The 22,933-nt window shown below is 43.4% G+C and overlaps 1 protein-coding gene across 1 annotated transcript in view; it reads left to right on the top strand.

Annotated features, from left to right (window-relative positions):
* The first annotated feature begins 1,048 nt into the window (after nucleotides 1–1,048).
* Nucleotides 1,049–22,933, top strand: part of CCDC122 (coiled-coil domain containing 122) — a 135,946-nt gene continuing 114,061 nt past the window's right edge. Inside the window, exon 1 of the mRNA XM_086933440.1 lies at nucleotides 1,049–1,154. Within this exon, the coding sequence (XP_086789566.1) occupies nucleotides 1,119–1,154 (36 nt within the window). The 5' untranslated portion in view covers nucleotides 1,049–1,118. The remainder of the gene's footprint in view (nucleotides 1,155–22,933) is intronic.

Raw genomic sequence — 22,933 nt, 5'->3', positions numbered from 1 at the left:
TTCGCACTGCATGCAAGGGGTTAAAGTGATTTCTTCTTATATTTAGTCTTTAAAGAATGTACTGATAAGGGAAAAAATACTGACTTTAAGTGATTTTCCTACTTTTGTACTGGCCAAGACCCTAAAATACTGGTCAAGCTGACAAAAAACTGTCAGGTCACAACCCTGCTTTGTCCCCACAAATACATTTGTGAACCTGGCACCGATGCATGTGAGGCATACTCAATACATAACTACACTGGATTCAATCAATCTAAAGGTTGGCTAGAGCAAACTCTTGGAATACGAGGTTCAAACTGGAATTACAAGTATGTGTGAATATATCCTGTGGCTTTGAAACAATCGAGTTGGATTTAAAAAGTTACAGTTTGTTTCAGTAATAGAAGGTACCAACAAGTTAATCATAAGGTAGTGGAATTCCAATACAAGATGGCTGCCATCGTTCCCACACCTGCAGGTGTGTACGCCCAGTGAGAGAAAATAACACCCTGATGTTTTGTGAAATTCTTTTTTGGTTTATATTCCTATCCTCAAGTTGTAAAGCTCGGGTTTCTTTCCTGTGAGGCACTTTTTACCCTAAAACCTCACTTCCCATCACCTAATCGATAGTACCACTAAAGTTTTCCACTTGTAGAGGGTGTGCATGAAATTCTCCTCTATAAATCTCTGCTGTGCTTTTAATTTGTTGATGTTTGTGTTTGCTACGTGATTAAAATATTGTGAATTAACGAGTAAGTATCCAGTCGGGCTTTATAGTGCATACATTTATTGACTAAAACATGAATTAGATGTAGAATTCAAATAATTCATTCGTAACTGAGCTCATTTTTAAAGCGTAGACAATGTACCCTTAATGGAGCAAAGGAACAAGGCTAATCTATTCTCTATATATTTTTTTGTGATGTAAAATTTTAGTCTTAGTGAAAGCAATCCAATTAGAAATTTACAGTATCTTATGATTTATAGAAAACAACATTTACTGTTGCTATACTTATTTATATTCACTTTCAATAATCCTTTGATGCTTTCTTTGCTCAGAAATGGCAGACAAAAGACTGCCTTCCTTGTCTGATGTTGTGAAACAAGTAGTACAACAACAACAGTCTCAAACCTCAGAAATGGAGAAAAGCAAAAAACTTCTACTTCAGTTTCAGGTGAGGTATAACAAGCAAGATGTAGTGAATGTACTTTAATATTACGTTTCATCCAAATATTTTTGTTCATATTGTTAATTACCACACTGTCTCCTGTTCTAGGCAGAACACCCCAGGATTTTGCGGCACTAAGTTGCATTTTGTTGCAACAGATTTTGAAATGTTTTATTTCACTAATATTTCTTTGTTAATCATAGTTTAAAAACCCCAAAACCTGCTTTACCCTGAGCAGGCCATTAACCTGCTCAGGGTGAAGCAACAGGAGTATAATCCATAAACCGAATTGAGATCTGGGTGTACATGTATTAACAACAACATCTCAAACGGGTTCAGTAAAAGGGGCAAGTAAAAATGTAAGCAAAAAACATTACGAGAACATGGGCGAAGGAAGAGAGACTCTGGAATTCATTTTTTTAGAAAGTGCACGTAGCATCATATATTTTAAGAACACATTTCATACAGGACAGTTAAGCAGCACTGTAGGCATAAAAAGGGGGCTTTGTGCACTAAGTGTTAGTGAATCATGACCCATTGATTGAGGATGAACCGTTGTCTCTGTTTATATGTTGTTTCTGTCACTTTGTCACCTTGCGTCCTTCGCTGTATTCACCCACTTGTCACTCGTGCCATCACTCTTTGCTTCACTAACACTTAGTGCACAAAGCCCCCTTGGGTTGCCACCGCATTTTATTCCTACAGTGCTTCCTTAACTGTCCTGTATGAAATGTGTTCTTAAAATATATGATGCTACATGCACTTTCTAAAAAATGAATTCCAGAGTCTCTCTTTCTTTGCCCACGTTCTCGTAATGTTTTTTGCTTATATTTTTACTTGCCCCTTTTACTGAACCCGATTGAGATATTGTTGTTGTTAATACATGTACACCCAGATCTCAATTCGGTCTATGGGTTGTACTCCTTTTGCTTTACCCTATATTGTGAGCAACTGCTGAGCTGCGAGAATGGTCCCTCTGTGACCTATACTTCTTGAATCAATTTGTTTGGTTTACTTGAGGATTTTCCCTCCACCAAGTATGTCTAGAGAGACTCCTTCGTACACAGACGACTACATCAAACACATACTTAATGGCTCTTCCTTACTCTCCAATTCAGTGGCCCCCCATTCCACAACCCCAGTCACTACCACCGCCAAGGTTTTCTTAGAAACGCTTGAAAAACTTAAAAAGAAACAGATCAGAACCAATCTCCATGCACGCATGCTTACAGACTACCTCACGTCTGACGTCATCCTCCTAGGTCTTCAGATCCATAATACACCAGCCATCTTTACAACAAACCCTAAATTCCTTACTGGGTTCAGCCACCTAGCTACCACTTGCTCCTGGCACTGGATGGTGCTGGGGATTGACACTGCCATTGAACATAGTTGCCAAGAATTAGAAGAAATCGCTGAGATTGAAATACTTATCCTGGAGGACAGTTCTATCCCTGATGCCAAAAACCTCCTAGAGAAAATCAATTCTACCATAGCCATGTTCGAAACCTTTGAACTTAACAAAAAAGTCACTAAAATCCAAAGGGACATTAAATACCACAAAGTTGAAACAACCTACTCGTACCTCTGTGACGAATTCTACAATACCCCATATAACCCACCAAGAACACGTAATTGGGGCAGATTCCCCAACAACAAACAAATCATCTTTTCTGATTCATCAAACACATCTGTTGAGGAGTCCGACCCCGACGAGGGCTCAAGCACCTCAAGGAACACCAATAGACCAGCACCCCTATTGCCCCCCGGTTTTTTAGAACAAGGCCGCGGACTCGGCCAGAAACGGACGCAGACCAGGACAAACTATCAACCTCTATACTACGGAGAAAGACAAACCAGGAACAGGTTTTACCAATGGGGGCCGCCACAACGAACACTTCTTCCCCCCATCCTTCCAACCTCCTCCTGATTCCGCCTACACCTGCGGTCAACGTTACAACTACAAATCCAGATCAGTGACTCATTCCCATTTTCAACCTTTGCAGCCATACCCTCTCCAGTGACGAAATCAATCTACTCAGCAGGGGCCTCCGTTTTGTGCCCACCGAAATCAGTAACTTTTTAGAACTTCAAATCCAACTACTCCAATTCTTCCGAAGGATCAGACTCAGACTATTCGTCAAGGATAGTCCAGACTCTGACTACACATCTAGACCCAGGTTCCACCTTCCCTCTACCTTTAACCCATCGTCCTCTGCGATGCCCCCTGAAATACTCTCATTTGAAAGACTTGTACTACGTGAGGTCTCAGACCTTCAGAAACAATTTGAATATGTCCCATATAACCTCCCACTTGTCGAGAAAGAAGCCCTCCAACACCTGAAAGAATGAACAGATGTAATATTCAAACCAGCGGACAAGGGCGGAGGCATTGTGGTGATGAACCACAATCAATATTACACTGAAATAAAAACACAACTCTCCAACCCACTACTCCACCGCAAACTTCCCAGGGACCCCTTGCCTTAGTTAAAAACCAAGAAATAGCCAACCAAGCCAAACTGGACGGGATCATCACACACAAGGAATACCTTTTTCTAAATAACCAACATCCTCGGACCCCGGTTATCTATGTCCTTCCAAAGATCCACAAGGACAGCACCAATCCCCCGGAGGACCAATTGTCTCCGGCTGCGGGTTCATACTGGAACCCCTGGGCAAATATATAGATGCTGTTATCAAAGAATTTGTCCCCCACACAGAGGCCTACATCCAGGACAGCATGGACCTCATCAAAACCATAGAGGACCGATCTTTCGACCCTAACACAGAACTCATGGTGGTACTCGACATCGAGTCCCTATATACCAACATCCACCATGAGGAGGGATTATCAGTCATCAAGAATATGCTTGAAACCAGGCCAACTCTAATGCCTACCTCCTTCATCATGAGCCTCCTGCGCATTGCTGTGGAGAACAATTACTTCCTGTACCAAGACAACTACTATCTGCAAATAAAGGGAGTCTATATGGACGCTTGTTTTGCCCCAAACTTTGATATCCTCTTTGTCTACAATTTGGAAATGACACATATTCTCACCCCCACCAACCCACACCAAGCACAAATACACCTTTGGCATAGATATATCGACGATATTCTACTTTTGTGGGCAGGTGACTCTGAAACATTGAACAAATTCATGGAATGGCTTAACAACTCCCAACCCCACCTCAAATTCACCATTGAATGCAGAACCAATGACCTTCCCTTCTTAGATGTCACCATCCATGCTGAGATGGCAGGATCAGCACTGCTCTTTTCCGAAAACCAACAGAACGCAACACGCTGCTCCACTACTCCAGCTATCACCCACGCGGACTGAAGGATGGGCTACCCTTCGACCAATTTTTACGTATCCGCAGAAATTGTAAATGGCGAAAAGACTATTTCAGAGAGTCTGACATCCTACATGACAAACTGACGTCTAGGGGCTAGCCAGTACGAATTGTGAAACATGCCCGCAAGCGACCTGGTACTGCCACGGGACCTCCTATTGTCACCGCAGCCCAGAAAAACAAACACCTGCATTCCATTTGTCACCAAGTTCAGTCCCTGCAGCAACCAAGTCAAGAAAATCATTACCCGCAACTGGCCTATTTTACGCACACAAGGCCCTTTCCTTGAACCCCCGCTGTTTTCTTACCAAAGTGGACAAAACCTTGCCAACCACCTTGTACATGCAATTACATGGCAAAACAAGCCCACGAAACCTGACTCTCTCACAGCGGCCAGGGGACTGCCGCCACTGATCGAACACTATCGGTGTCAATCCTGTATTGTATGTGAACTGACCTACAACACAAAAGAGTTAAAACACAACAACAAGACTTATCCCTTCAAAACCCTCACAAATTGCAGGTCCCAGAACGTGATCGACGCCATTCACTGTCCCTGCGACTTGGTTTATATCGGTCAAACAACGCAGATGATCAAACAAATGATATCGCAACACAAGAGCAGAATTCACTGCAAAATTCTGACAGCACCAATGGTCTCACACTATGTGGAAATGAATCACACTGAACTGGAAATGTCCTGGCAAGTGATCGAACAACCTGTCTTACCCATTAGGGGTGGCAATCTCCAGAGCCTCTTGAACCGCAGGGAATGCAAGTGGATCACTATCTGCAACTCCGTCCACCAGGGGTTAAAAACACTTGATGAATGGAATAACACCATATGAACTTGACTAGCCAACCCCAGCCTTAGCCTGACCCTACCGGACATGCCAATCAGACACCGACACACATAGGCACACCTTTCTGAGCTATCCTAATACACCTATGTACCGTATCTGCCATTAGGATGTCCAGCTCACAACGGGCCCCCTTTTTCCTAATATGAATTCTCAGCCTTATCCCACCATGCATGATCCCCTTCCCTTTGGCACTCAGTACCTTGACCATCCCTGGTCACGCGTTTGAATAGTTTAATATCTTATCATTAAATGTGTCACCTTGAACCGTACGCCCCCACAAACATGTCAGACTTTGTCTCCCTGTATGTATATATTTTGTTTCATGCCTCCCACTCTTCCCATGAACCCTTGTGTGCATTTATGCATTGTCATTCACGCACCACGGATGCGTTGTCTCCATTCTACACTAGAATAAATTAAACACTATGGAATAAATCAGACTATTCAACTGCCTCTAAATGGCCCAACCTGTGTACCAGATTGTTTTCTGTACCGTGATGCTATCATTGTTTATTTTATTTGTCACACGTACGACCAGTTCCAACATGGGCCTTCTCTCCCGATCCTCGGGCCCTGTTTCTGATCTTAATTTAAACCTTGCATTGTCAATTACTCTATCCATTGTGTGACACAATGTACTTTGTATCCACCGTGATTCCATCCTACATATGTACCAACACCGCGCTCCATACTCTTGTTCCCTTCAACGAAGGCCAATTCTTCCCCCGCACTCCCTCCACTTAGTCTTTCTTCACTTGCCCTTTCTGGCTTCCTCCGTCACGCCCTCCACACTCACTCGCTTCATTGGCCCCGCACCCGGTACCTCCATATCTAGCCCGACACTACGCTTCCCTACAACCAGTTGCCCGACGCGGATTCCCAAGACTGCCCTGCATACGAACGGCTCCTCGGCCCCCGGACTTTGACGGTGGACCGCCCCCTTATTCAAGGTAAGCCGCTTGCACGCTCAAGTGCTTTTCTCCCTCGCTTACCGCTTCCAGCACACCGATCCTTTCCCCCTCTTTCGTACTTCTAGGACCGGAGAGTCCTCTGCTACAGTCCCTGCCGCCCCGAAACCGCGATCAAGGTGAAGACGTTCCCTCAGGCCAGTTCGGGGCTCCGTACCTGTGCCCACGCTTCACCTTCACCTTTACTTGTAAGTTTTCTCAGCGTGCCTTTCTCCCGCGCCCCACTCATCCCTTCCCATTACGCCAACCCAGCCTCACTCCTCCCCCATTCCCTTTTCATCCCTCCCCTCAGGGACCCCGACCCCGGACTCAGTCGAGCTGTTTCGTTTGGGACCCTTGAAGACTGCACCCCAAGCCGTGGATCCTCGTTAACCTCCTCTGGCTGCTGTAAGTTTTCACTCTCGCACTACTTCGCGCTTCCCCCGCAGCACACGCCTTCACGTTGCAACCCAGACCCGCCTGCCTCCAGGCCCTGCCACCACGAGACCGCCAACTAGGTGAAGACTTCCCCCCAGGCCAGTTCGGGACCCCGTACCAGTGCCTATGCTTCAACCTTTCACTTGTTAGGTTTCTTAATGTGCCCTTCTGCCGCGCCCGACTCAGCACTCCTGACGCTGACCCAGCCTCACTCCTCCCCCGTTCCCCTTCTCACCCCTCATCTCTGGGACCCCTACCTCGGGCTCATTCGACCCATCCTCTGCTTGGGACCCTGGATGTCTGCACCCCTAGCCTTGGATCCTCGCTAATCTCCCCCACCATCCTCTGGCTATTGCAAGTTCTGCACCACCGCATCATTGCGCTCCCCCCGCAACACGTGCATCCACGGTGCACCCTCGTACCACACCAGACCCGCCTACTCCCACAGCTCCTCGTCTGCCCCCCCCCTTGCGCTGCCTTGACAGACCTCAGGGACTCTGATCACCACTGCCCTTCCATAGCCTTCAGCACCGCCAGGGTGGTTGCAACCCGTAATCACTGTTCCTCGAACCCGCCACAGCCCGGCAACAATGCCACAGACTCCCGCGATCTCTGCGTTCGCACTGCATCCCCGTCCCCCTTTTGGCCCTCATCTCCCTTTCCTTCCCCATGCCGCACTCACCAAAATAACAAGCCGGTCCTGATGAAGATCCTAAATCAATAGGATCGAAACGCCCTCGACCCTTTCACAGCGCGACTTATGGCGCACCATCAACCTTAGTTCTCGAAACAAAGAATCATCATCCATTGATTGAGGACGAACCATTGTCTCTGTATATACTGTGTTTCGGTCACTTTGTTACCTTGCGTCCTTCGCTGTATTCACCCATTTGTCACTCGCGCCGTCACTCTTTGCTTCACTAACACTTAGTGCACAAAGCCCCATGGGTTGCCACAGCATTTTATGCCTACAGTACTGCCTTAACTGTCCTGTATGAAATGTGTTCTTAAAATATATGCTGCTACGTGCACTTTCTAAAAAATGAACTCCAGAGTCTCTCTTCCTTCGCCCACGTTCTTGTAATGTTTTTTGCTTATATTTTTACTTGCCCCGTTTACTGAACCCGATTGAGATATTGTGGTTGTTAATACATTAACCTGCTCAGCCGTCAGTCACTCTTATATACTCTTCCTCTGCTACCACTCTCACGTCAACACCTTCCCTTGCCATTTCTGATATATTGCCACCCCACTCCTCTATCATGAACCTTCCCTCCCATTCCTGTGCTATGATCCTCCCACTTCTCTGTCATCACCTCACTACAGTCGTTTCCCCATTCAGTCCTCCCCTTGCTCTCTTGTCACACTTCTCTGATATAGATCTCCATAACTTCTGGGTACATTGTAAATAATTTAAATACTTATAATTTTTGAAAATGTTAAGGCTGCCTATCTTATCATATACGCCGTTCAAAAGGGATGGTGATGGACGGAGCATCTGAACCAATCAAACACTCACACCCAGTCAACAGATCTGGATTTAATCCATCACCGTTCTTTAGCCCACTCTGCCACCCCAGTTCAGACATGGCCATATGCAAATCATTCTGACCCTGTGCCTCATGGGAACAGTCCAGCCCAAACTGCCAAGCCATTCCTTCCCTGGACCGGAAACAAGCTTCCTAGGACTGGTTTCTGGCAATACAGCCGTCTTCAGCCAGCCTTGCTTGAATCCAGTGGCAAAGTGAGCAAGGGACTCACATCTAAGCATACCCTGCCAACTTATGGCGAACAAAGCGGTACAGAAGGGGGTGGTGATGGACGGAGCATCTGAACCAATCAAACACTCACACCCAGTCAACAGATCTGGGTATCTTATCCTATAAGCAGTCTGTCTTACACTGTGCTCAATATATATTTTAAACTGTGGCAGTCAGTGCTTAATTTGTAAAAGAATAAGTGTCAGGACCCTTTCTTTTGTTCAGAAGTCCACAGCTGATACTATTGAACCCTTTGATAGCATCAGCCTCAGGCTTCTGAACAAAAGAATGTGCCAGGCACTTAGAAAAAATAGACAGATTTATTTTATCTGTGCAGCATATCCCAGGAAGTCACTAAAGTATGCTGCACAAATAAGAAGGGCCCTCCTGACAAAAACTAGCAGGGCAAAGGAGTTGATAGTTCTCACCTTGCTTATCAGGCCGCACTCATACCTGCAGGAAGAACTGAGCCCTGCTATGAAGGCAAGCAGGCAGTCAAATATGGGAAGGCCAGTCATCGCTGAACTAAACTGCTCTTAGCCCTTCTCCACAGAGGCTACATAGGCATGTTATGGCATGCATTATGTAGACTGCCAATAGCAATCAAATGTATATATTCCAATAACCATTCGTCAATTCAATAATGGCACAATGTTAAAAAAAAGGAAAATTGTTCAGAGGTTTTATTTATTAGTGGAGTCTGTAACAGATCACAAGTATCACATATTACTATCAATTTTCCGCTAAATTAGCAAATTGCTAAATCACTCAAAGTTGGGGGTGATCTGTCTAGGTTAAAGCACTTACTGTATTTATAATATATTTTGTCTGTACAATATATTTATTGGATCAGTGTTTTTTAAAGAATGAATATTGGTCTTATGTCTATGATTTTGGGAGACTGTCTTATTTTAAGGGATTCTGAAGAATCTTGAAATCTACATACATTTGAAACATTTTTCTATATAGAGAAAACTACCTTTCCTTACACCCTCTGAATGTAGGGAGGTATTCGGGTAATATTTCACCAAAGGCTTATTCTAAGTTGAACATTTTCAGAGTATGTTTACATATGTATTTTTGGGGTAGGAAAATGCATTGAGGATATTTAACACCACTAACCTGACTTTGTGGTAGCTCCTAACATTGCCAATTGCCACTTCTCTGCCTTTCCTTTATGACCATGGATGGTTCTCCACATCATGTCCAAATTTCTGACTGCAGAATTTCTCCCCTGGTCAGAATTTCTGCAAATGGATTTGTCATCTATAAACATTAGTAACTGTATATCTATATGCTTCTACTTTCAACACTACTCTTTCAAGCTCCTTTCTGAATTCCTTCTGAACTGCCTGTTGACAGAAACCATGCATGTTTAAAATTTATCATGAATGAAAATAGTTTTGTCTTTGCATATCATGTGTAACCTTCTAGGTACTTTGGAATTAGTTGCCCAGACACAAAGGGTTCATGCCTCATTGTCACTGGTTTCTCTAAGGAGAGCAAGGCTTTAACATACCTGCTTGCACAGTTTCTGGAGAATACTGATCTTTGCCGCCATGTATCCAATGTATTCACAGAAAGCAGCGTTAATACTGTGTAAAGACAACCCTTCTGGTAAATGTTTCTGTAGGTGGGGAGCCAGTGGAGGCTTCGCAGGTGTTCGGCCATGTGTTTGTGGGGCTGTGTCCCTAGGATGAACCTGGCGGCCGCCTTCTGGATGGTTTGGAACTTGCGTAGAAGAGTTCCGGTGTAGAGGGCGTTGCCGTAGTCAAGTCTGCTGGTGATGAGTGCGTGAGTGATGGTCTTTCTGCAGTCGGGGGATCCATTTGAAAGTCTTATGGAGGATGCAGAGGCAGTTAAAGCTGTTCGAGGAGACAGTGTAAGATTTGGCGGTTACATGGAGAGGGAGGAGTCGAGGATCATGCCGAGGTTCTGAGCGTGGTCTGTCTGGGTGAGTGGGCTCCCGAAGGCAGAGAGCCACCATGTGTTGTCCCAGGCGGAGGTGCAAGGTCCGAGGATGAGGACCGCAGTCTTCTCTGAGTTGAGCTTTAGGCGGCTGTCCTTCATCCAGGCTGCTACGTTTCACATTCCTTCCTAGAAGCTGAGTCTGGTGATTTCTGGGTTCTTGGTGAGGAAGACGGATGAGTTGGGTGTCGTAAGCGTAGGATACGATGTTAAGCCCATGCTGTCTGATGATGGCGGCGATAGGGGCCATGTAGATGTTGAAGAGCGTTGGGCTTAGTGAAGATCCTTGGGGTACTCTGCATATGATGTCAGTGATGTCGGAGAAGAAGGGGGGAATCTGACCCTCTAGGTTTTGCCGGAGAGGAAGGATCGGATCCAGTCAAGGGCAGCTCCCTGAATCCCGCGTTGTGGAGTCTGACGGCTAGTGTGCGATGTGAGACAGTGTCAAAGGCTGCAGAGAGGTCTAAGAAGATGAGGGCTGCAGTGGGTCTCTGGTCGAGCAGCATGCGGATGTCGTCGGTGGCAGCGAGAAGGGCGGTTTTGATGCTGTGGTTGCTGCGGAAGCCGGACTGGGAAGTGTCTAGGATGCAGTTTCCTTCAATGAAGGTGGTCAACTGGGCGTTCACGAGTCTTTCGGTGACTTTGGCTGGGAAAGGGAGGAGAGAGATAGGCCGGTAGTTCTTCAGGTCAGTAGGGTCTGCCGTTGGTTTCTTAAGGAGGAGTTTCACCTCTGCGCGTTTCCAGTCAGGGCAGGTACCGGATGTGAGGGAGGAGTTGATAATAATGTGCTAGTTCAGGAGCTATGGCAGTGGTGGCCCTGTGGAAGAGGTTAGGGGGCAGGGGTCCGTCGGGGCTCCTGAGTGTGTCTTTTTCATGGTTGAGGAGATCAGTTCGGCGGGCGCGGTGGCCCAGGAGGTGATGGTCGCCTTCTCGGCGGTGGTGGGTGGTGTGGTGCTGTCTTTTGCAGGCTCTCTGAAATTGTCATAGAGGGCCCTGATCTTCAGGTGGAAGTAGGAGCCGAGTTTGTCGCAGAGTTCCTGGGAGGGTGCGATGTCAGTGGCTTTGCAGGAGGGTTTTGCGAACTGTTGAATGACGTTGAACAGCTCCTTCGTGTTGGATGCGTTAGTACTGACTTAGTCACTGATGAAGGTTCTTTTGGTGTCCCGTATACGCTGGTGGTAGTCCTTCATGGCGATCCTGTGGTTTTTACGTGCTTCCTTGGTCTTCTGGTTCCGACAGGTTTTCTCCAACCGTCTGCAGGTGCGTCTGGCCTCTTGGAGTTCAGTGGTGAACCAGGCGGCCTTAGGCGGGCGTTGTTTGGCGGAGTGTCGGAGAGGTGCCAGCTTGTCGGCACAGCAGGCGACCCAGTGGTGGAATTCTCTGGCTGTGGAGTTGGTGTCGGTGGTGGCCTTGGGGGGTCTTGGAGGAGGGTGGAGTTCAGGTGTTCCTCGGTGACCTTACTCCAGTTCAGTTGAGGCGGGCGCGGGGCGGACTTGGGTACGGTGGTGGTGTTGAAGTTGAAATGAACGCAGTGATGGTCTGTCTAGATGGGCAGAGTGGTGTGGCTGAAGCGGATGTTTGATCCTTACTCGGAGATGGGGTCCAGGGTGTGCCCTGTCCTGTGGTGGGTGTGCTGTGGAGCTGTTTCAGTCCTAGGTTGGCGAGGTTCTCGAGGACGACACAGTTTCCTGAATTAATACCTTTCTTTTGAATTATAGCACACTCTAGCTGTAACCTCATTTGCTTCCCAGCAGTTCAACATCAGTTAGTCTTTTTCAAGTTACATTCAGCAACTTCCCTGTAGCCAACAGTATTTTAGGTGTTTTTTTATGGTTCTTGGGCTCTGATAAACTTGACTTTCTTTCCGTGCCTAGAGGATTCCAACCTTTTTCTTCCCTGTAGTTTCTTCTTTGCCTTTCTGAGAAAACCCGCTTTTGATGCTTTAGATATTTCATCTGCATTCTCTAGGTGGTATTCATCTACACAAACCTCTTACCATTTCAGAATAAGATGGCGCAATTCTCATTCCCGAGTTTCAGATTCACTATTATCTTCAAAGCTTATCTGGCTCCCCCTGACAACGATTTTTATTAGCTTGTGCTCCTTTCGTCAGTAAGTCAATTGTTAAATACTCACGTAACTAGGCATTTTCTCTTACTCCTTAATTTTCATTGAAATAAAGTGGATTAAAGCTTTCTTTCCTGATTCTGTACTACCAAAATTACATTTTAACAGATCAATATCCGTTACATTTGGTTTTGTTGACCTTAAGGATTGCTGAATTCTTGTTGCATGGCCTTGAAGCCTTTCAATTTATGGGGGAAACAGTGTTTACAAAGCTGTCTCCACAACGCGGTTCCTGTACAACGCGGTCTTACAACAACGGCATTGTTACCACACATACTATTACATCGCAAATCGATTCAACGACTTGCTGTAGGGGGCGCGCTGGTGTTGGATTTACAATCCAACACCTTCCCTGCTGTAGCACAAACTGGAGTTGGAATAGTATATAATACTATTCCTAAGTCCAGCAAGCCCCCGAAACGATTTGCGATGTAACAACAACAGTGTTGTAATGGAATGCGTGAATAACGCATTTGTTGTTAAAAGCCATATTAATGTTCTGGTTCCCTTTTTTAGTCTCTAATACTCTCCTGTCTGCCAACATCGGGATGGTCCAGGACATATCGGGTCTCTAAATAGTCTTCCCCATTTCTTACAGGGATGACTTCTGAGAAAAGTCTGACCTTGAAATACCCCCCCTATCATGATGTCGTTTTTCATGTTATTTTTATTTACAAGAAATAAAGCAAATGTGACCATCTGAACATTGCTTGGCATATTTACCTTTGAATATGTGTTACTTTCAACAAGATTGTAGATTCTAGTTAAAATAACACTGGTCTATGAAATATTTTAATCTTTGATACAATCTCTGCTTGACAGGTAAACTAATTCATGCTGTTCGACATGGTGTGTAAAGAATTTAATGTTCAAGCAGATTGCTATTTTTTTTCAAATTTAGCTCTCAGGCCTGCTAGGATTAATGAAGTGTGAATGAGTTAGAATTCACAGTAGCTATTAAGGGCACAAATAGTGCAGTATCTAGAGATGTAACAGTAAGCTTTACAGTAGATATTGAGATCTTTATAACTTGTTGATCCTGAGGAAAGCCATGTTACCATAGAGGCGACAATATATATAGCTGAAACTTTTATAACAAGGAAAACCATCCCACTTGATTGCGTATTAGCGAAAAACGTGTGGAGTCCAGACAATCAGGATGTTGAGATGAGATGTTTCTTTATTGTGAGAATGCGTAGACTCAATGATCTTCAATACAGTTATGTTTCACAAGTTTTACGCTCTTCAGTTCTTGATATTGAATAACAGCTGACATGTGTTTTGTCACACAGTGACTTTTTCAACGCTTGTAGGTATAAAGGGATATACCATATGCAAGTCTTAGCTGGTGTCTTGTTCTGTTTTCAAAAAGCAGCATATAAGGTACTAGTCATGAGTTACCAGTGATCCCTAAACAAGTAAACTGCAAAGAAACATGGAGCAAAGCAAAAATTCACAATCTAGTGTGGGCAGGGAAACTTCTTGTAAGGGTGGAAAGCAATTCCAAGGTATACGGAACAGCCGGTGGAGGAATATGGACTCTCACAGTGATGTGCACCAAAAAATTGGGACCTTGACTGAGTCAGTCACAGGGGCTTATCAAGGTCAACGTTTTTACGCAATCAAGTGCTTAGGTTTTCTTTGTTATAAAATATTGCATTGGACCCTTGGTCCTATTGTAACTCACACCTTTGGTAGCAGGATGTTGGATGACCTTAGAGGCACCACCCCAATGTTTCCTGTGCTCTGTATGTGTTACTGTACTCCCATTATAATTTGTACATCAATACTAGGCACGATTATTAGTCCATCACTACCTTTATCTACATATATAGCTGAAACTCGGACCTTCTTGATGTTGAAGCCCATTGGAACGTACTCTTCAAAGCGCTTGTTTTTAATTTTGCCAAAGAATCAAAAAATAAACATTAGACTACATTGTAAACCTATTGGCAATTCGAAATTGAAATCCTAAGAATAATCAAGTGCTCTATCATTTATTAACGTAGAGCCCACCTAGATACACAAGGTGACCTGGTAGAGGACCCGATGATGAAGCATGTTACTAATAACCCTTGTGGGTGAAATTCCTTTTATTCAAATAGGAATGCCCCCACTAGACCATGTAGAAAGTCTTTTCTGTTAAACTTTTTGAGACCTCTCTTCTTTGATAAAACGTATTTAGAAGTAGGATGTTGAGCAAACTCACATGAAAACTTCATTTCCCTTTTTAGAGATTAGTTACAGTCTAAAGTGGACGGCTGTGGGAGATACATACATTCGTTATTCCGTCTTCTACTGTCTACAAACCAAAGTTGGGTTTGGGGGTAGGTGATACAGCAGGACCCAAAACTGGGCAGGAAAACACACCTAGTATGTAATTAAAGCAGACCATATTATCTGTCTCTAGGAAATGTGGATGTCATCACTAGAATGTTGAGAATTTGTGACTAATATACACAGAAGAGGACATCAATTTGATTCTTTCAAGACCTTCTATCCTGAGTGGCGTTACCATTGCACAAACTGTCTTACATGGGGTAATTATGACTAAATACTTAACATCTAATGCTCCCACTTGAGAACTTTTGGTTTCTATACGCACACATATTCATAGACGGCCCGATATTAAACTAAAAAAGAATTGTCAATGATTGTGTGGCACTGCACCAGGGATTGGCTCATTCTGATAATCAAAACAGTAAGAACCTATCTGAACAAAGAAAATTCTGAAGCAGGATAAATGTATAGAAAACTTGCAAGGAAGCCCACTTTTTATTTGTGACCTCTGGTGGAACTACTTGCCTTGTGTAATTACATAATTTTTTAAATCGTATAAAATGTAGCCATTGAATTTATAAAGGTATTGCTGTACCAAAAATCAAGGAAGACACTGATTGCAAAATCTCTTTGTTAATTAAAACCTTTACTTATTGGAATAGTTTTTCATTGATTTTGAAAAGCAAGTTGTGAGTCGCAACACATTGGCTAATACTGCAATCTATCAATTCATTGAACAAACTTGTATCAGGATTGGAAAACAAAGTATTGGCTAATAATTAGATGAAGAATGGCGGATAATCAGCCCTTCCTTAAGCACCGATAGAAAAACAGTCTTTAGGTCTCAACAATAATTCATGCTCGACCAACTTGTACATACATAATTGAATCTAGCATTGGTTTTTTGGGGGGCAATGTTCCACTGGTTTTTTAAAAATGTTTCCTTTTAAATGAATGTTGTTGGCCCTTGTTAGTAAAAGTCCACGCATTTCAGCCTCCAATTATGGCCTCCTCAGGACAGTGCGGGACCGGAATCACCCAAGCTCAACTGATTCTTACCAGGATTAGGACCTTTCCGGAATGGAAACTCCTAATGGCAATTCGAATTCCAAAGTCAATAGTTAAAGAATATATCTGTAGAGACCACAGATCGTCACAGGATGTGTCATCCTTCCCAAATGTGGATGGCCGGTGCTGTAAACCACAACTCTCTCTTGTTGGAGCTCTTTCAATATGGTGTGGAAACTATCCGGATTCCACATTGGGTTGCGTCTGCAATCTTCAAACTCTCCATAGTGCCTTGCTCTGTAATAAGCTTTGGAAGTAATGAGACAAGTCTTAGAGAAGCGACCGGCACCAGTCCAGGTTTCGACTGATTTCATAATCGAGTTACTCAGTATCGCTATGAGACAGAATTTCTTCATTTTCCAAGAAAACTTTTATCTGCAGACAAAGGGGGTAGCCATGGGGGCTACCTTCGCTCCAAATCTGGCCATCATCTACATGGATCATTTTGAACAGCAACATATTTTTTCCATGGATAATCCCTTTCACAGTAGTCTGACCTTATGGGTCAGATACATAGATGATGTCCTTTGCATCTGGGAGGGAAGTAAGGCACTCCTTTCAGATTTTCACATATGGCTGAATTCCAGAAACCCCCATATCCAATTCACGATGGATTCAAGCAATGAAAAAATTCCATTCTTGGACATCTCAATCTATGTGGAGCACAATCGTCTATTGACCACCTTATTTAGGAAACCGACGGAGCGAAATTCCTTACTGCAATATGGCAGTCATCATCCTCGAGGTCTTAAAGACAATCTCCCAGTCGGCCAATTTCTTAGAATTAGGAGAAATTGTTCCACTCGTGAAAACTACCTCCAAGAATCTGAGATCCTAAGTGAACGTCTCATCTCACGGGGATATCCATCTAAAATGGTGAGACGTGCCAGGAAAAGGGCTTGGTATAATCCACGCGAAATTCTGTTGCAACCGGACAATACGAACCAACCGGAAATGGATCGGATCATCTGTGTAACCACCTTCTCCACACGGAGTAATGAAGTCAAACGCATTATCAATAAGAACTGGTCGATTGTATCAGACGAGATCATGCAGACCCAGTTCCCTCTTCATTCCTTTAAGAGGGCCAAAAACATACGAGACATGGTGGTCCACTCATATTTGGAACCTGCGAGCCAACCAACTCTTACAAGTATGTGGAATCTACCCCCATTATTGGGACACTACAGATGTGGCACGTGTACTGCATGTGAGACTACCATTCAGATTAAGACCTTTGACTATGGTGGACGTCCGTACCAATTAAAACACCACAAAAAATGTAATTCGAGCTGTGCGATCTACATTGTCCTGTGCCCTTGTAGACACGTATATGTGGGTCAAACACAACAAAAGATTAAGTCACGTATATCATCCCATTGTAGCAGGTTACGCTGCAATGTTGTTGGTGCACCTTTAGTTGAACACTGGCTAAAGGCCGGACACGTAGTCTCAGAATTGAGATGGTTTGTGATTGAAAAGGTCTCTTTGGGGAGAAGAGGATGCAACATACTGACAGCACTTAACACCCGCGAATCCAAATGGATGTCCCTCTTAGATACAATCAAAAATGGCCTTAACGAGCAAGACAGCAGTTTATCACAGTTGGCAGCCTTGGGTTAACCATGTTACTGAGATTCTTCGTATATTTGACAAGGAATGATGCAGTCCTTTCCAAACTCTCATTAATAGTAACACACCTCCCTCCCCCTTCCTAGATACTGGGTGGGCAGTTTGAACTGTGGGATTGCATCTGTAACTCATGACGTGTGCTAGTGTTAATTTTTCGTGAGTTCACAAATAGCACCCTTTTTCAACCTCATGTTTGAGAGGTGCATGGGTATTGCTAATTATGTCATGTTTCTCTGTGTATTTCTTGAATAATCTTGTAATTATTCCAAACATTGTAATGTACATAAGGTTCTGCATGTTTTTGTCTTCATAACATTTAATGTTTCACATCCACTTAAGGTGCCTAATGACCCGCCTTCAACCTCATGTCTGAGAGTTGCGCGGATTGTTCCAACAAATGTTATGACCCCTTGATCATAATTGTGAATGACCACTGTAATAGATTATGACCCGCCTTCAACCTCATGTTTGAGAGTTGCGCCGATATTTCCTAAAGTGCTATGATCGACCTGATCTAAATTGTGAATGACTTTTGTTACGACGACATACCGCTTGTAGGCTTCTGTTATCACATGCTTACGATTTGTACACACTCACCAAACAATTTCATTCATTGCAAATAATTTCTCTTATCCTTAAAATGATTCTACGAATGTTCTACCCAATTTTAAATAAGTTTGCTAGTGATGAACACGGGTGTTCGCGGAGTAACTCTACCCTTTCCATTTCTGGTTGGCGTTTTAATGTAGGCCCCACCCACTGAAACTCCGCGTAGCAGTGGTTGCGGAGTTACTGTCCACGGACGCAGTAGCAGCGAAGTGGTACGTGGCTGACTGAGCGGTAATTCATTATTCCATTGTGGGAAGTTTACTTTTCTTGCTCCTGACACGTTCACCCTCGATCTCTTTTAGACTTACCCCTGTATCTGCTCCGACGTTTAGCAGCACGATCCACGCTGGTATTCGAGTTACCGGCTCCAAACAGACCGCTGGGCGCGTTCGACAATTAACGGTTGGAACTATTTCGCCCTCGCATCCCTTTCACTACAGGTATGCCGAGCACTCGTAAATTCCTGGATTATCGTACCATGATGCTTTTGCTAAGACTTTTAATTCCATCACCCCGGTTTTGAGACAGATGTTCAGTTTTCTAACATTGGGTCCCAGACTTACAAATCCTTGTGGATTATTTGAATTCCCCCAACCCAGTGGACTTAATCCATCCAGCCCACATATCCTAAGGGACTTTTTTGACCCCTACTCATCTGATCAGATACAGGTCTGGAGTTAAATATTTGACTAACATTACTGTCAATGGCCCCTCTGGGGACACCTTCAATCCACACCAACGTAGTAGACTCATTCACCAGTCCCAATATCCCAAAACCTTTAACCACCTGATCCAATACTAGTTTGGGTTATATTAATTATATTAATTTGTTTACTTAATCGATAGTAATGTCCAAGGCCCTCTTCACTGGTTGTCCTTTCTCCTCTGTAGTTTTGAAATTCACTCACGCTGTGATCGACCTGTGACTTCTGTACAGTCCATCATTTATTCCACGTCGCGAGCTCTGTTGGGCCACGACTCCATGGTAACTAATTTTCTCAATCACCATTTCAAATCTTCATCATAGTCTGAATCTACTGGCTATGGTGTAAAACTTACTAATTGATTATTATTAATTTACCTGACAGGATTGCCCCTCACTCCCCCTGTCGCACATGTCCTGATGAAGACCCCACCTAAGGACTGAACATAGCCTACATATAGGGGTCGAAACGTCGACAGTGTTCCTCTGAAAACTTCCGGCACCTGTCCTCTACAGTTTTATATTGACTGTGTGTCCGTTGAAAGTTCCTTTGTGAAATAATTCATCATTGTGTGCCCAGATTTTTGGGCTTATGCATTTGTATTCCTTTTGATTGTGTTGGTAACTTTTGTACTCATCACTTGTCTCTTTAACTGTGCCCATCCTTATCTTACACTCCCTTGAGCACTCCCTCCCCCCTTCCTTTTTTCCCACTTCCCCTTTCCTGGGGCAAAAATTGCAATAATTGCATAAAATTCTTTAATTGTGTTACTACCTCAAGGTATTGTCAATAAACTACAGTACCCTGTTTGCAAAAACTTTTGATGTTTCTCCTGTTTCATGAAGTTGTCTGAACAATAACTGTTGGTTTTTTGATACAACACACTTCTCTTACGGGGATCCCCTTTTACATGTACCAGATATCGCCCAGGTCCCCGTGACTGCTTGGGTTCAACCCCCCTTTTTGTAATGTTGCTCTGTAATAGACGCAGCAATCCCTGTGTGTCTTTGGACCAAGAAACTATTGAAGGCGTTACCAGTAAAAAATTTAAACACGAAATTCAGTTCAAACCAACAATCATCATCACTACTTACTAGAAGAAACTTGAGGAAATAATATGAGATGATAGAATAGAAGGAATTTTTGGCACAATCAAAAATCCAAGCGACTTTAAACTGTTCTCTCCTGAAAAGTTATACCTGTACTCCACTCCAGACCACACAACACCAGGTGAAAAAAGGGACGACAGATGAGGCACCAGGTCCACAATACACAGAATGGTGGAGTAATGGGGAAGAACAACAAGGTAGACATAGAGGAAAAAACAGGCAAAGGCCATGGGTGCAAATTTTAACCAGTTTTCATAATGACCAAATACCTTTCTTCCAACCCCACCAACCCACCACAACTCCTACAATATTTTAGTTGGGGAATACCTTATAACTAACATTTGACCCAAAGATTCCCTCAAAAGAACAGGCTCACTTTTTTAGGAAGAGGACAGAGAATCAGAGGCAGGAAGAACAAAGACGCACAAGTCCATTGGAAAGACAGATGGGCAAAAATACATAGGAGAAGCACAAATAGAGACACAACACCACGGACCAGTTCAAACACAACCTAGTAACAAAAGAGCTGACAACAACACAATCTAATTAGGGACTAGCATTTTCCCCTACCTCAACCTTAGAAAAATTCAGACGCTATTAGGAGCTGCCTGAATTCTTCAGAAAATTTAGACTCAGTCTTTCTTTGAGATTACGGAGAGTGATGCAGGATTACACAATAAATCGACTGTCTGCCTCCCAATCTCTGCAATCCCTGTTGAGGTCCTAACATTCAAACAGGCAGTATTTAGTAAAGTAGAAACTATAGAAAAGAACAATATAACATTTTTTCACAACATGTCAAGAGAGGAGAGAAAAGCACGGGAGGAATTCAATTCTGACACCGAGCTAGTGATAAAAACGTCTGACAAGGGGGGAGGCATGGTATTACAGTCCACCATGGATTACAGATATGAGTGAATCTGCCTCTTACAAGACAAAAAAACTACAAAGTCATTAACTCAGACCTCACAACTTAAAAGACAGATCAGTGACATGCTGGAGGAAGCTGAGATAGGAGGGTGACTATCTGAAGAGGAGTCTGATTTTCTGACAACTATAGACCCAGTAACATCATATTTTTATACCCTCCCCCAAAATACTCAAGGACATAACACCTCCACCTAACCCCATGCTATCAGCAATAGCCTTAATTTTGGAAATGTTGTCACGTTTCTGTGACTTCTTCCTAAAATCTATAGTGCAAAGCACCCCAACATACTTAAAGTATACTCAGTATCTACTGATGCTTTTGAAGAATACAGATTTAGACCCAGAGGAAAACTTACCTATAGGTCTTGATATAGAAAGACTCTACACAAGCCTGACCAAGAGGAGACACAGGAAGCGGTACAGGATATTCAATATTCTGGGAACTGGGAATGCTCCACTCCACAACATTTTGTTTCCAAGTATGAAGGCACCAATGTAGGTTCAAACCCATGGTATTCGGTAGTACGTTAGCTCCAAGCATAGTGGGCCTATATATCCATAACTTTGGAAGAAAGTTCATCTTAAGTGTCTTGAATCCCTTTAGAACCAATGTAATAATTTGGAAAAGGTATATAAATGACATCTTGCTAATTCGGAAAGGTAATATGGACTCGGCTATCTCCTTCTTCCTCTGGGTAAACAACTGCAATGAACATCTTATGTTCACACATACGGTCAGAAAAGAATCACTAACATTTTTAGATGTGAGGATCTTCCCTGAACAAGAAGTCATACATACATACATGCATACAAGACATACATCACAAATCTACTGACAAAAACAACTTATTGAAATTTGACAGCTTTCACCCTAAGCCACAGAGCGAAAATCTCTGTATCAGCGGTTTTTCCTTATACGAAGAAATTGCAGTAACTTCTCTCCTTTTAAAACACACACAGAAACCTCTCTAACACACTAAGGGAACACAGTTACCCAGAATACATTATACAGAAAGCCAAAAAGAGGCCCAGACAGCAAAATAAGGAAGCACTATTAAAAACAAAACCCAGGGAAAACCATGACCTAAGACTAATCTGTCTCACCACTTATAATATAGCCTCGAATCAGCTCAAAAAGATTATTCTGAAGAACTGGGGCATACTAAACACATGATCTCTATACTTGGAAAAACAATGTTTTCACATAAACTAGCAAGTTTTCTCAGAGATTCCCCGATACATACCAGGGACCAGAAACCAAAGACAAATTCCATACCTAATCCGTGGGATCTGCCTAAAATAATGGGCCAGTATCCATGTAACTGTTGTAACATCTGCCAGCTCACAAGCCCTACAAAAAAACATGAGAACTGGGATTTAAAACACCCTGGACACTGAAAAGACATACAAATTGCAATTCAACACAGGTAATCTATATGGTTACCTTTCCATGTGGCCTTAGATATATAGGAATGACCTGCAGGAAAATCACGATCTGCATAGTTGAACATTGCAGCATTATACGGAGCTAGGGAAACACCACTAAAATGGCCAATTATAACATAATGATGGAACACACAATGGACAACGTGAAATGGGTTGTAATTGTACAACTAAATAACAACAGCAGACACTCTAAAAATAGGACTATTTGAAAAAGAACAGCGCTGAATATACAGGCTGGCTAGTCGCAAGGGTGGACTAAATGATGACATCCCTTGGGTAACATATATGAACGGACACCCCTATTCTCATACTCTCAGGCTACATAGAAATATTGATCTCCTTCTATTTATACACAACAGGTAATATAAAGATTACCAACATTAAGAACATCTTCTATAATTTTCGCCTTTCCGACAATGCATTGACAAATAATTTATGGGATTGGAAGAAGGTTTTCTGGAAGATAGGGCTAAAAAAATGCTAAATTGCAAGTCTTTTTAAAGCATGCAAAGTGTATGGTATTAACCACAGATAAATGCATGTGA

This window comes from Lissotriton vulgaris, chromosome 8, assembly GCF_964263255.1.
Source record: "Lissotriton vulgaris chromosome 8, aLisVul1.2, whole genome shotgun sequence".
Lineage (NCBI taxonomy): Eukaryota > Metazoa > Chordata > Amphibia > Caudata > Salamandridae > Lissotriton > Lissotriton vulgaris.
The sequence above is the reverse complement of the archived record's forward strand: the minus strand, read 5'-3'. Positions and strand labels throughout refer to the sequence as shown.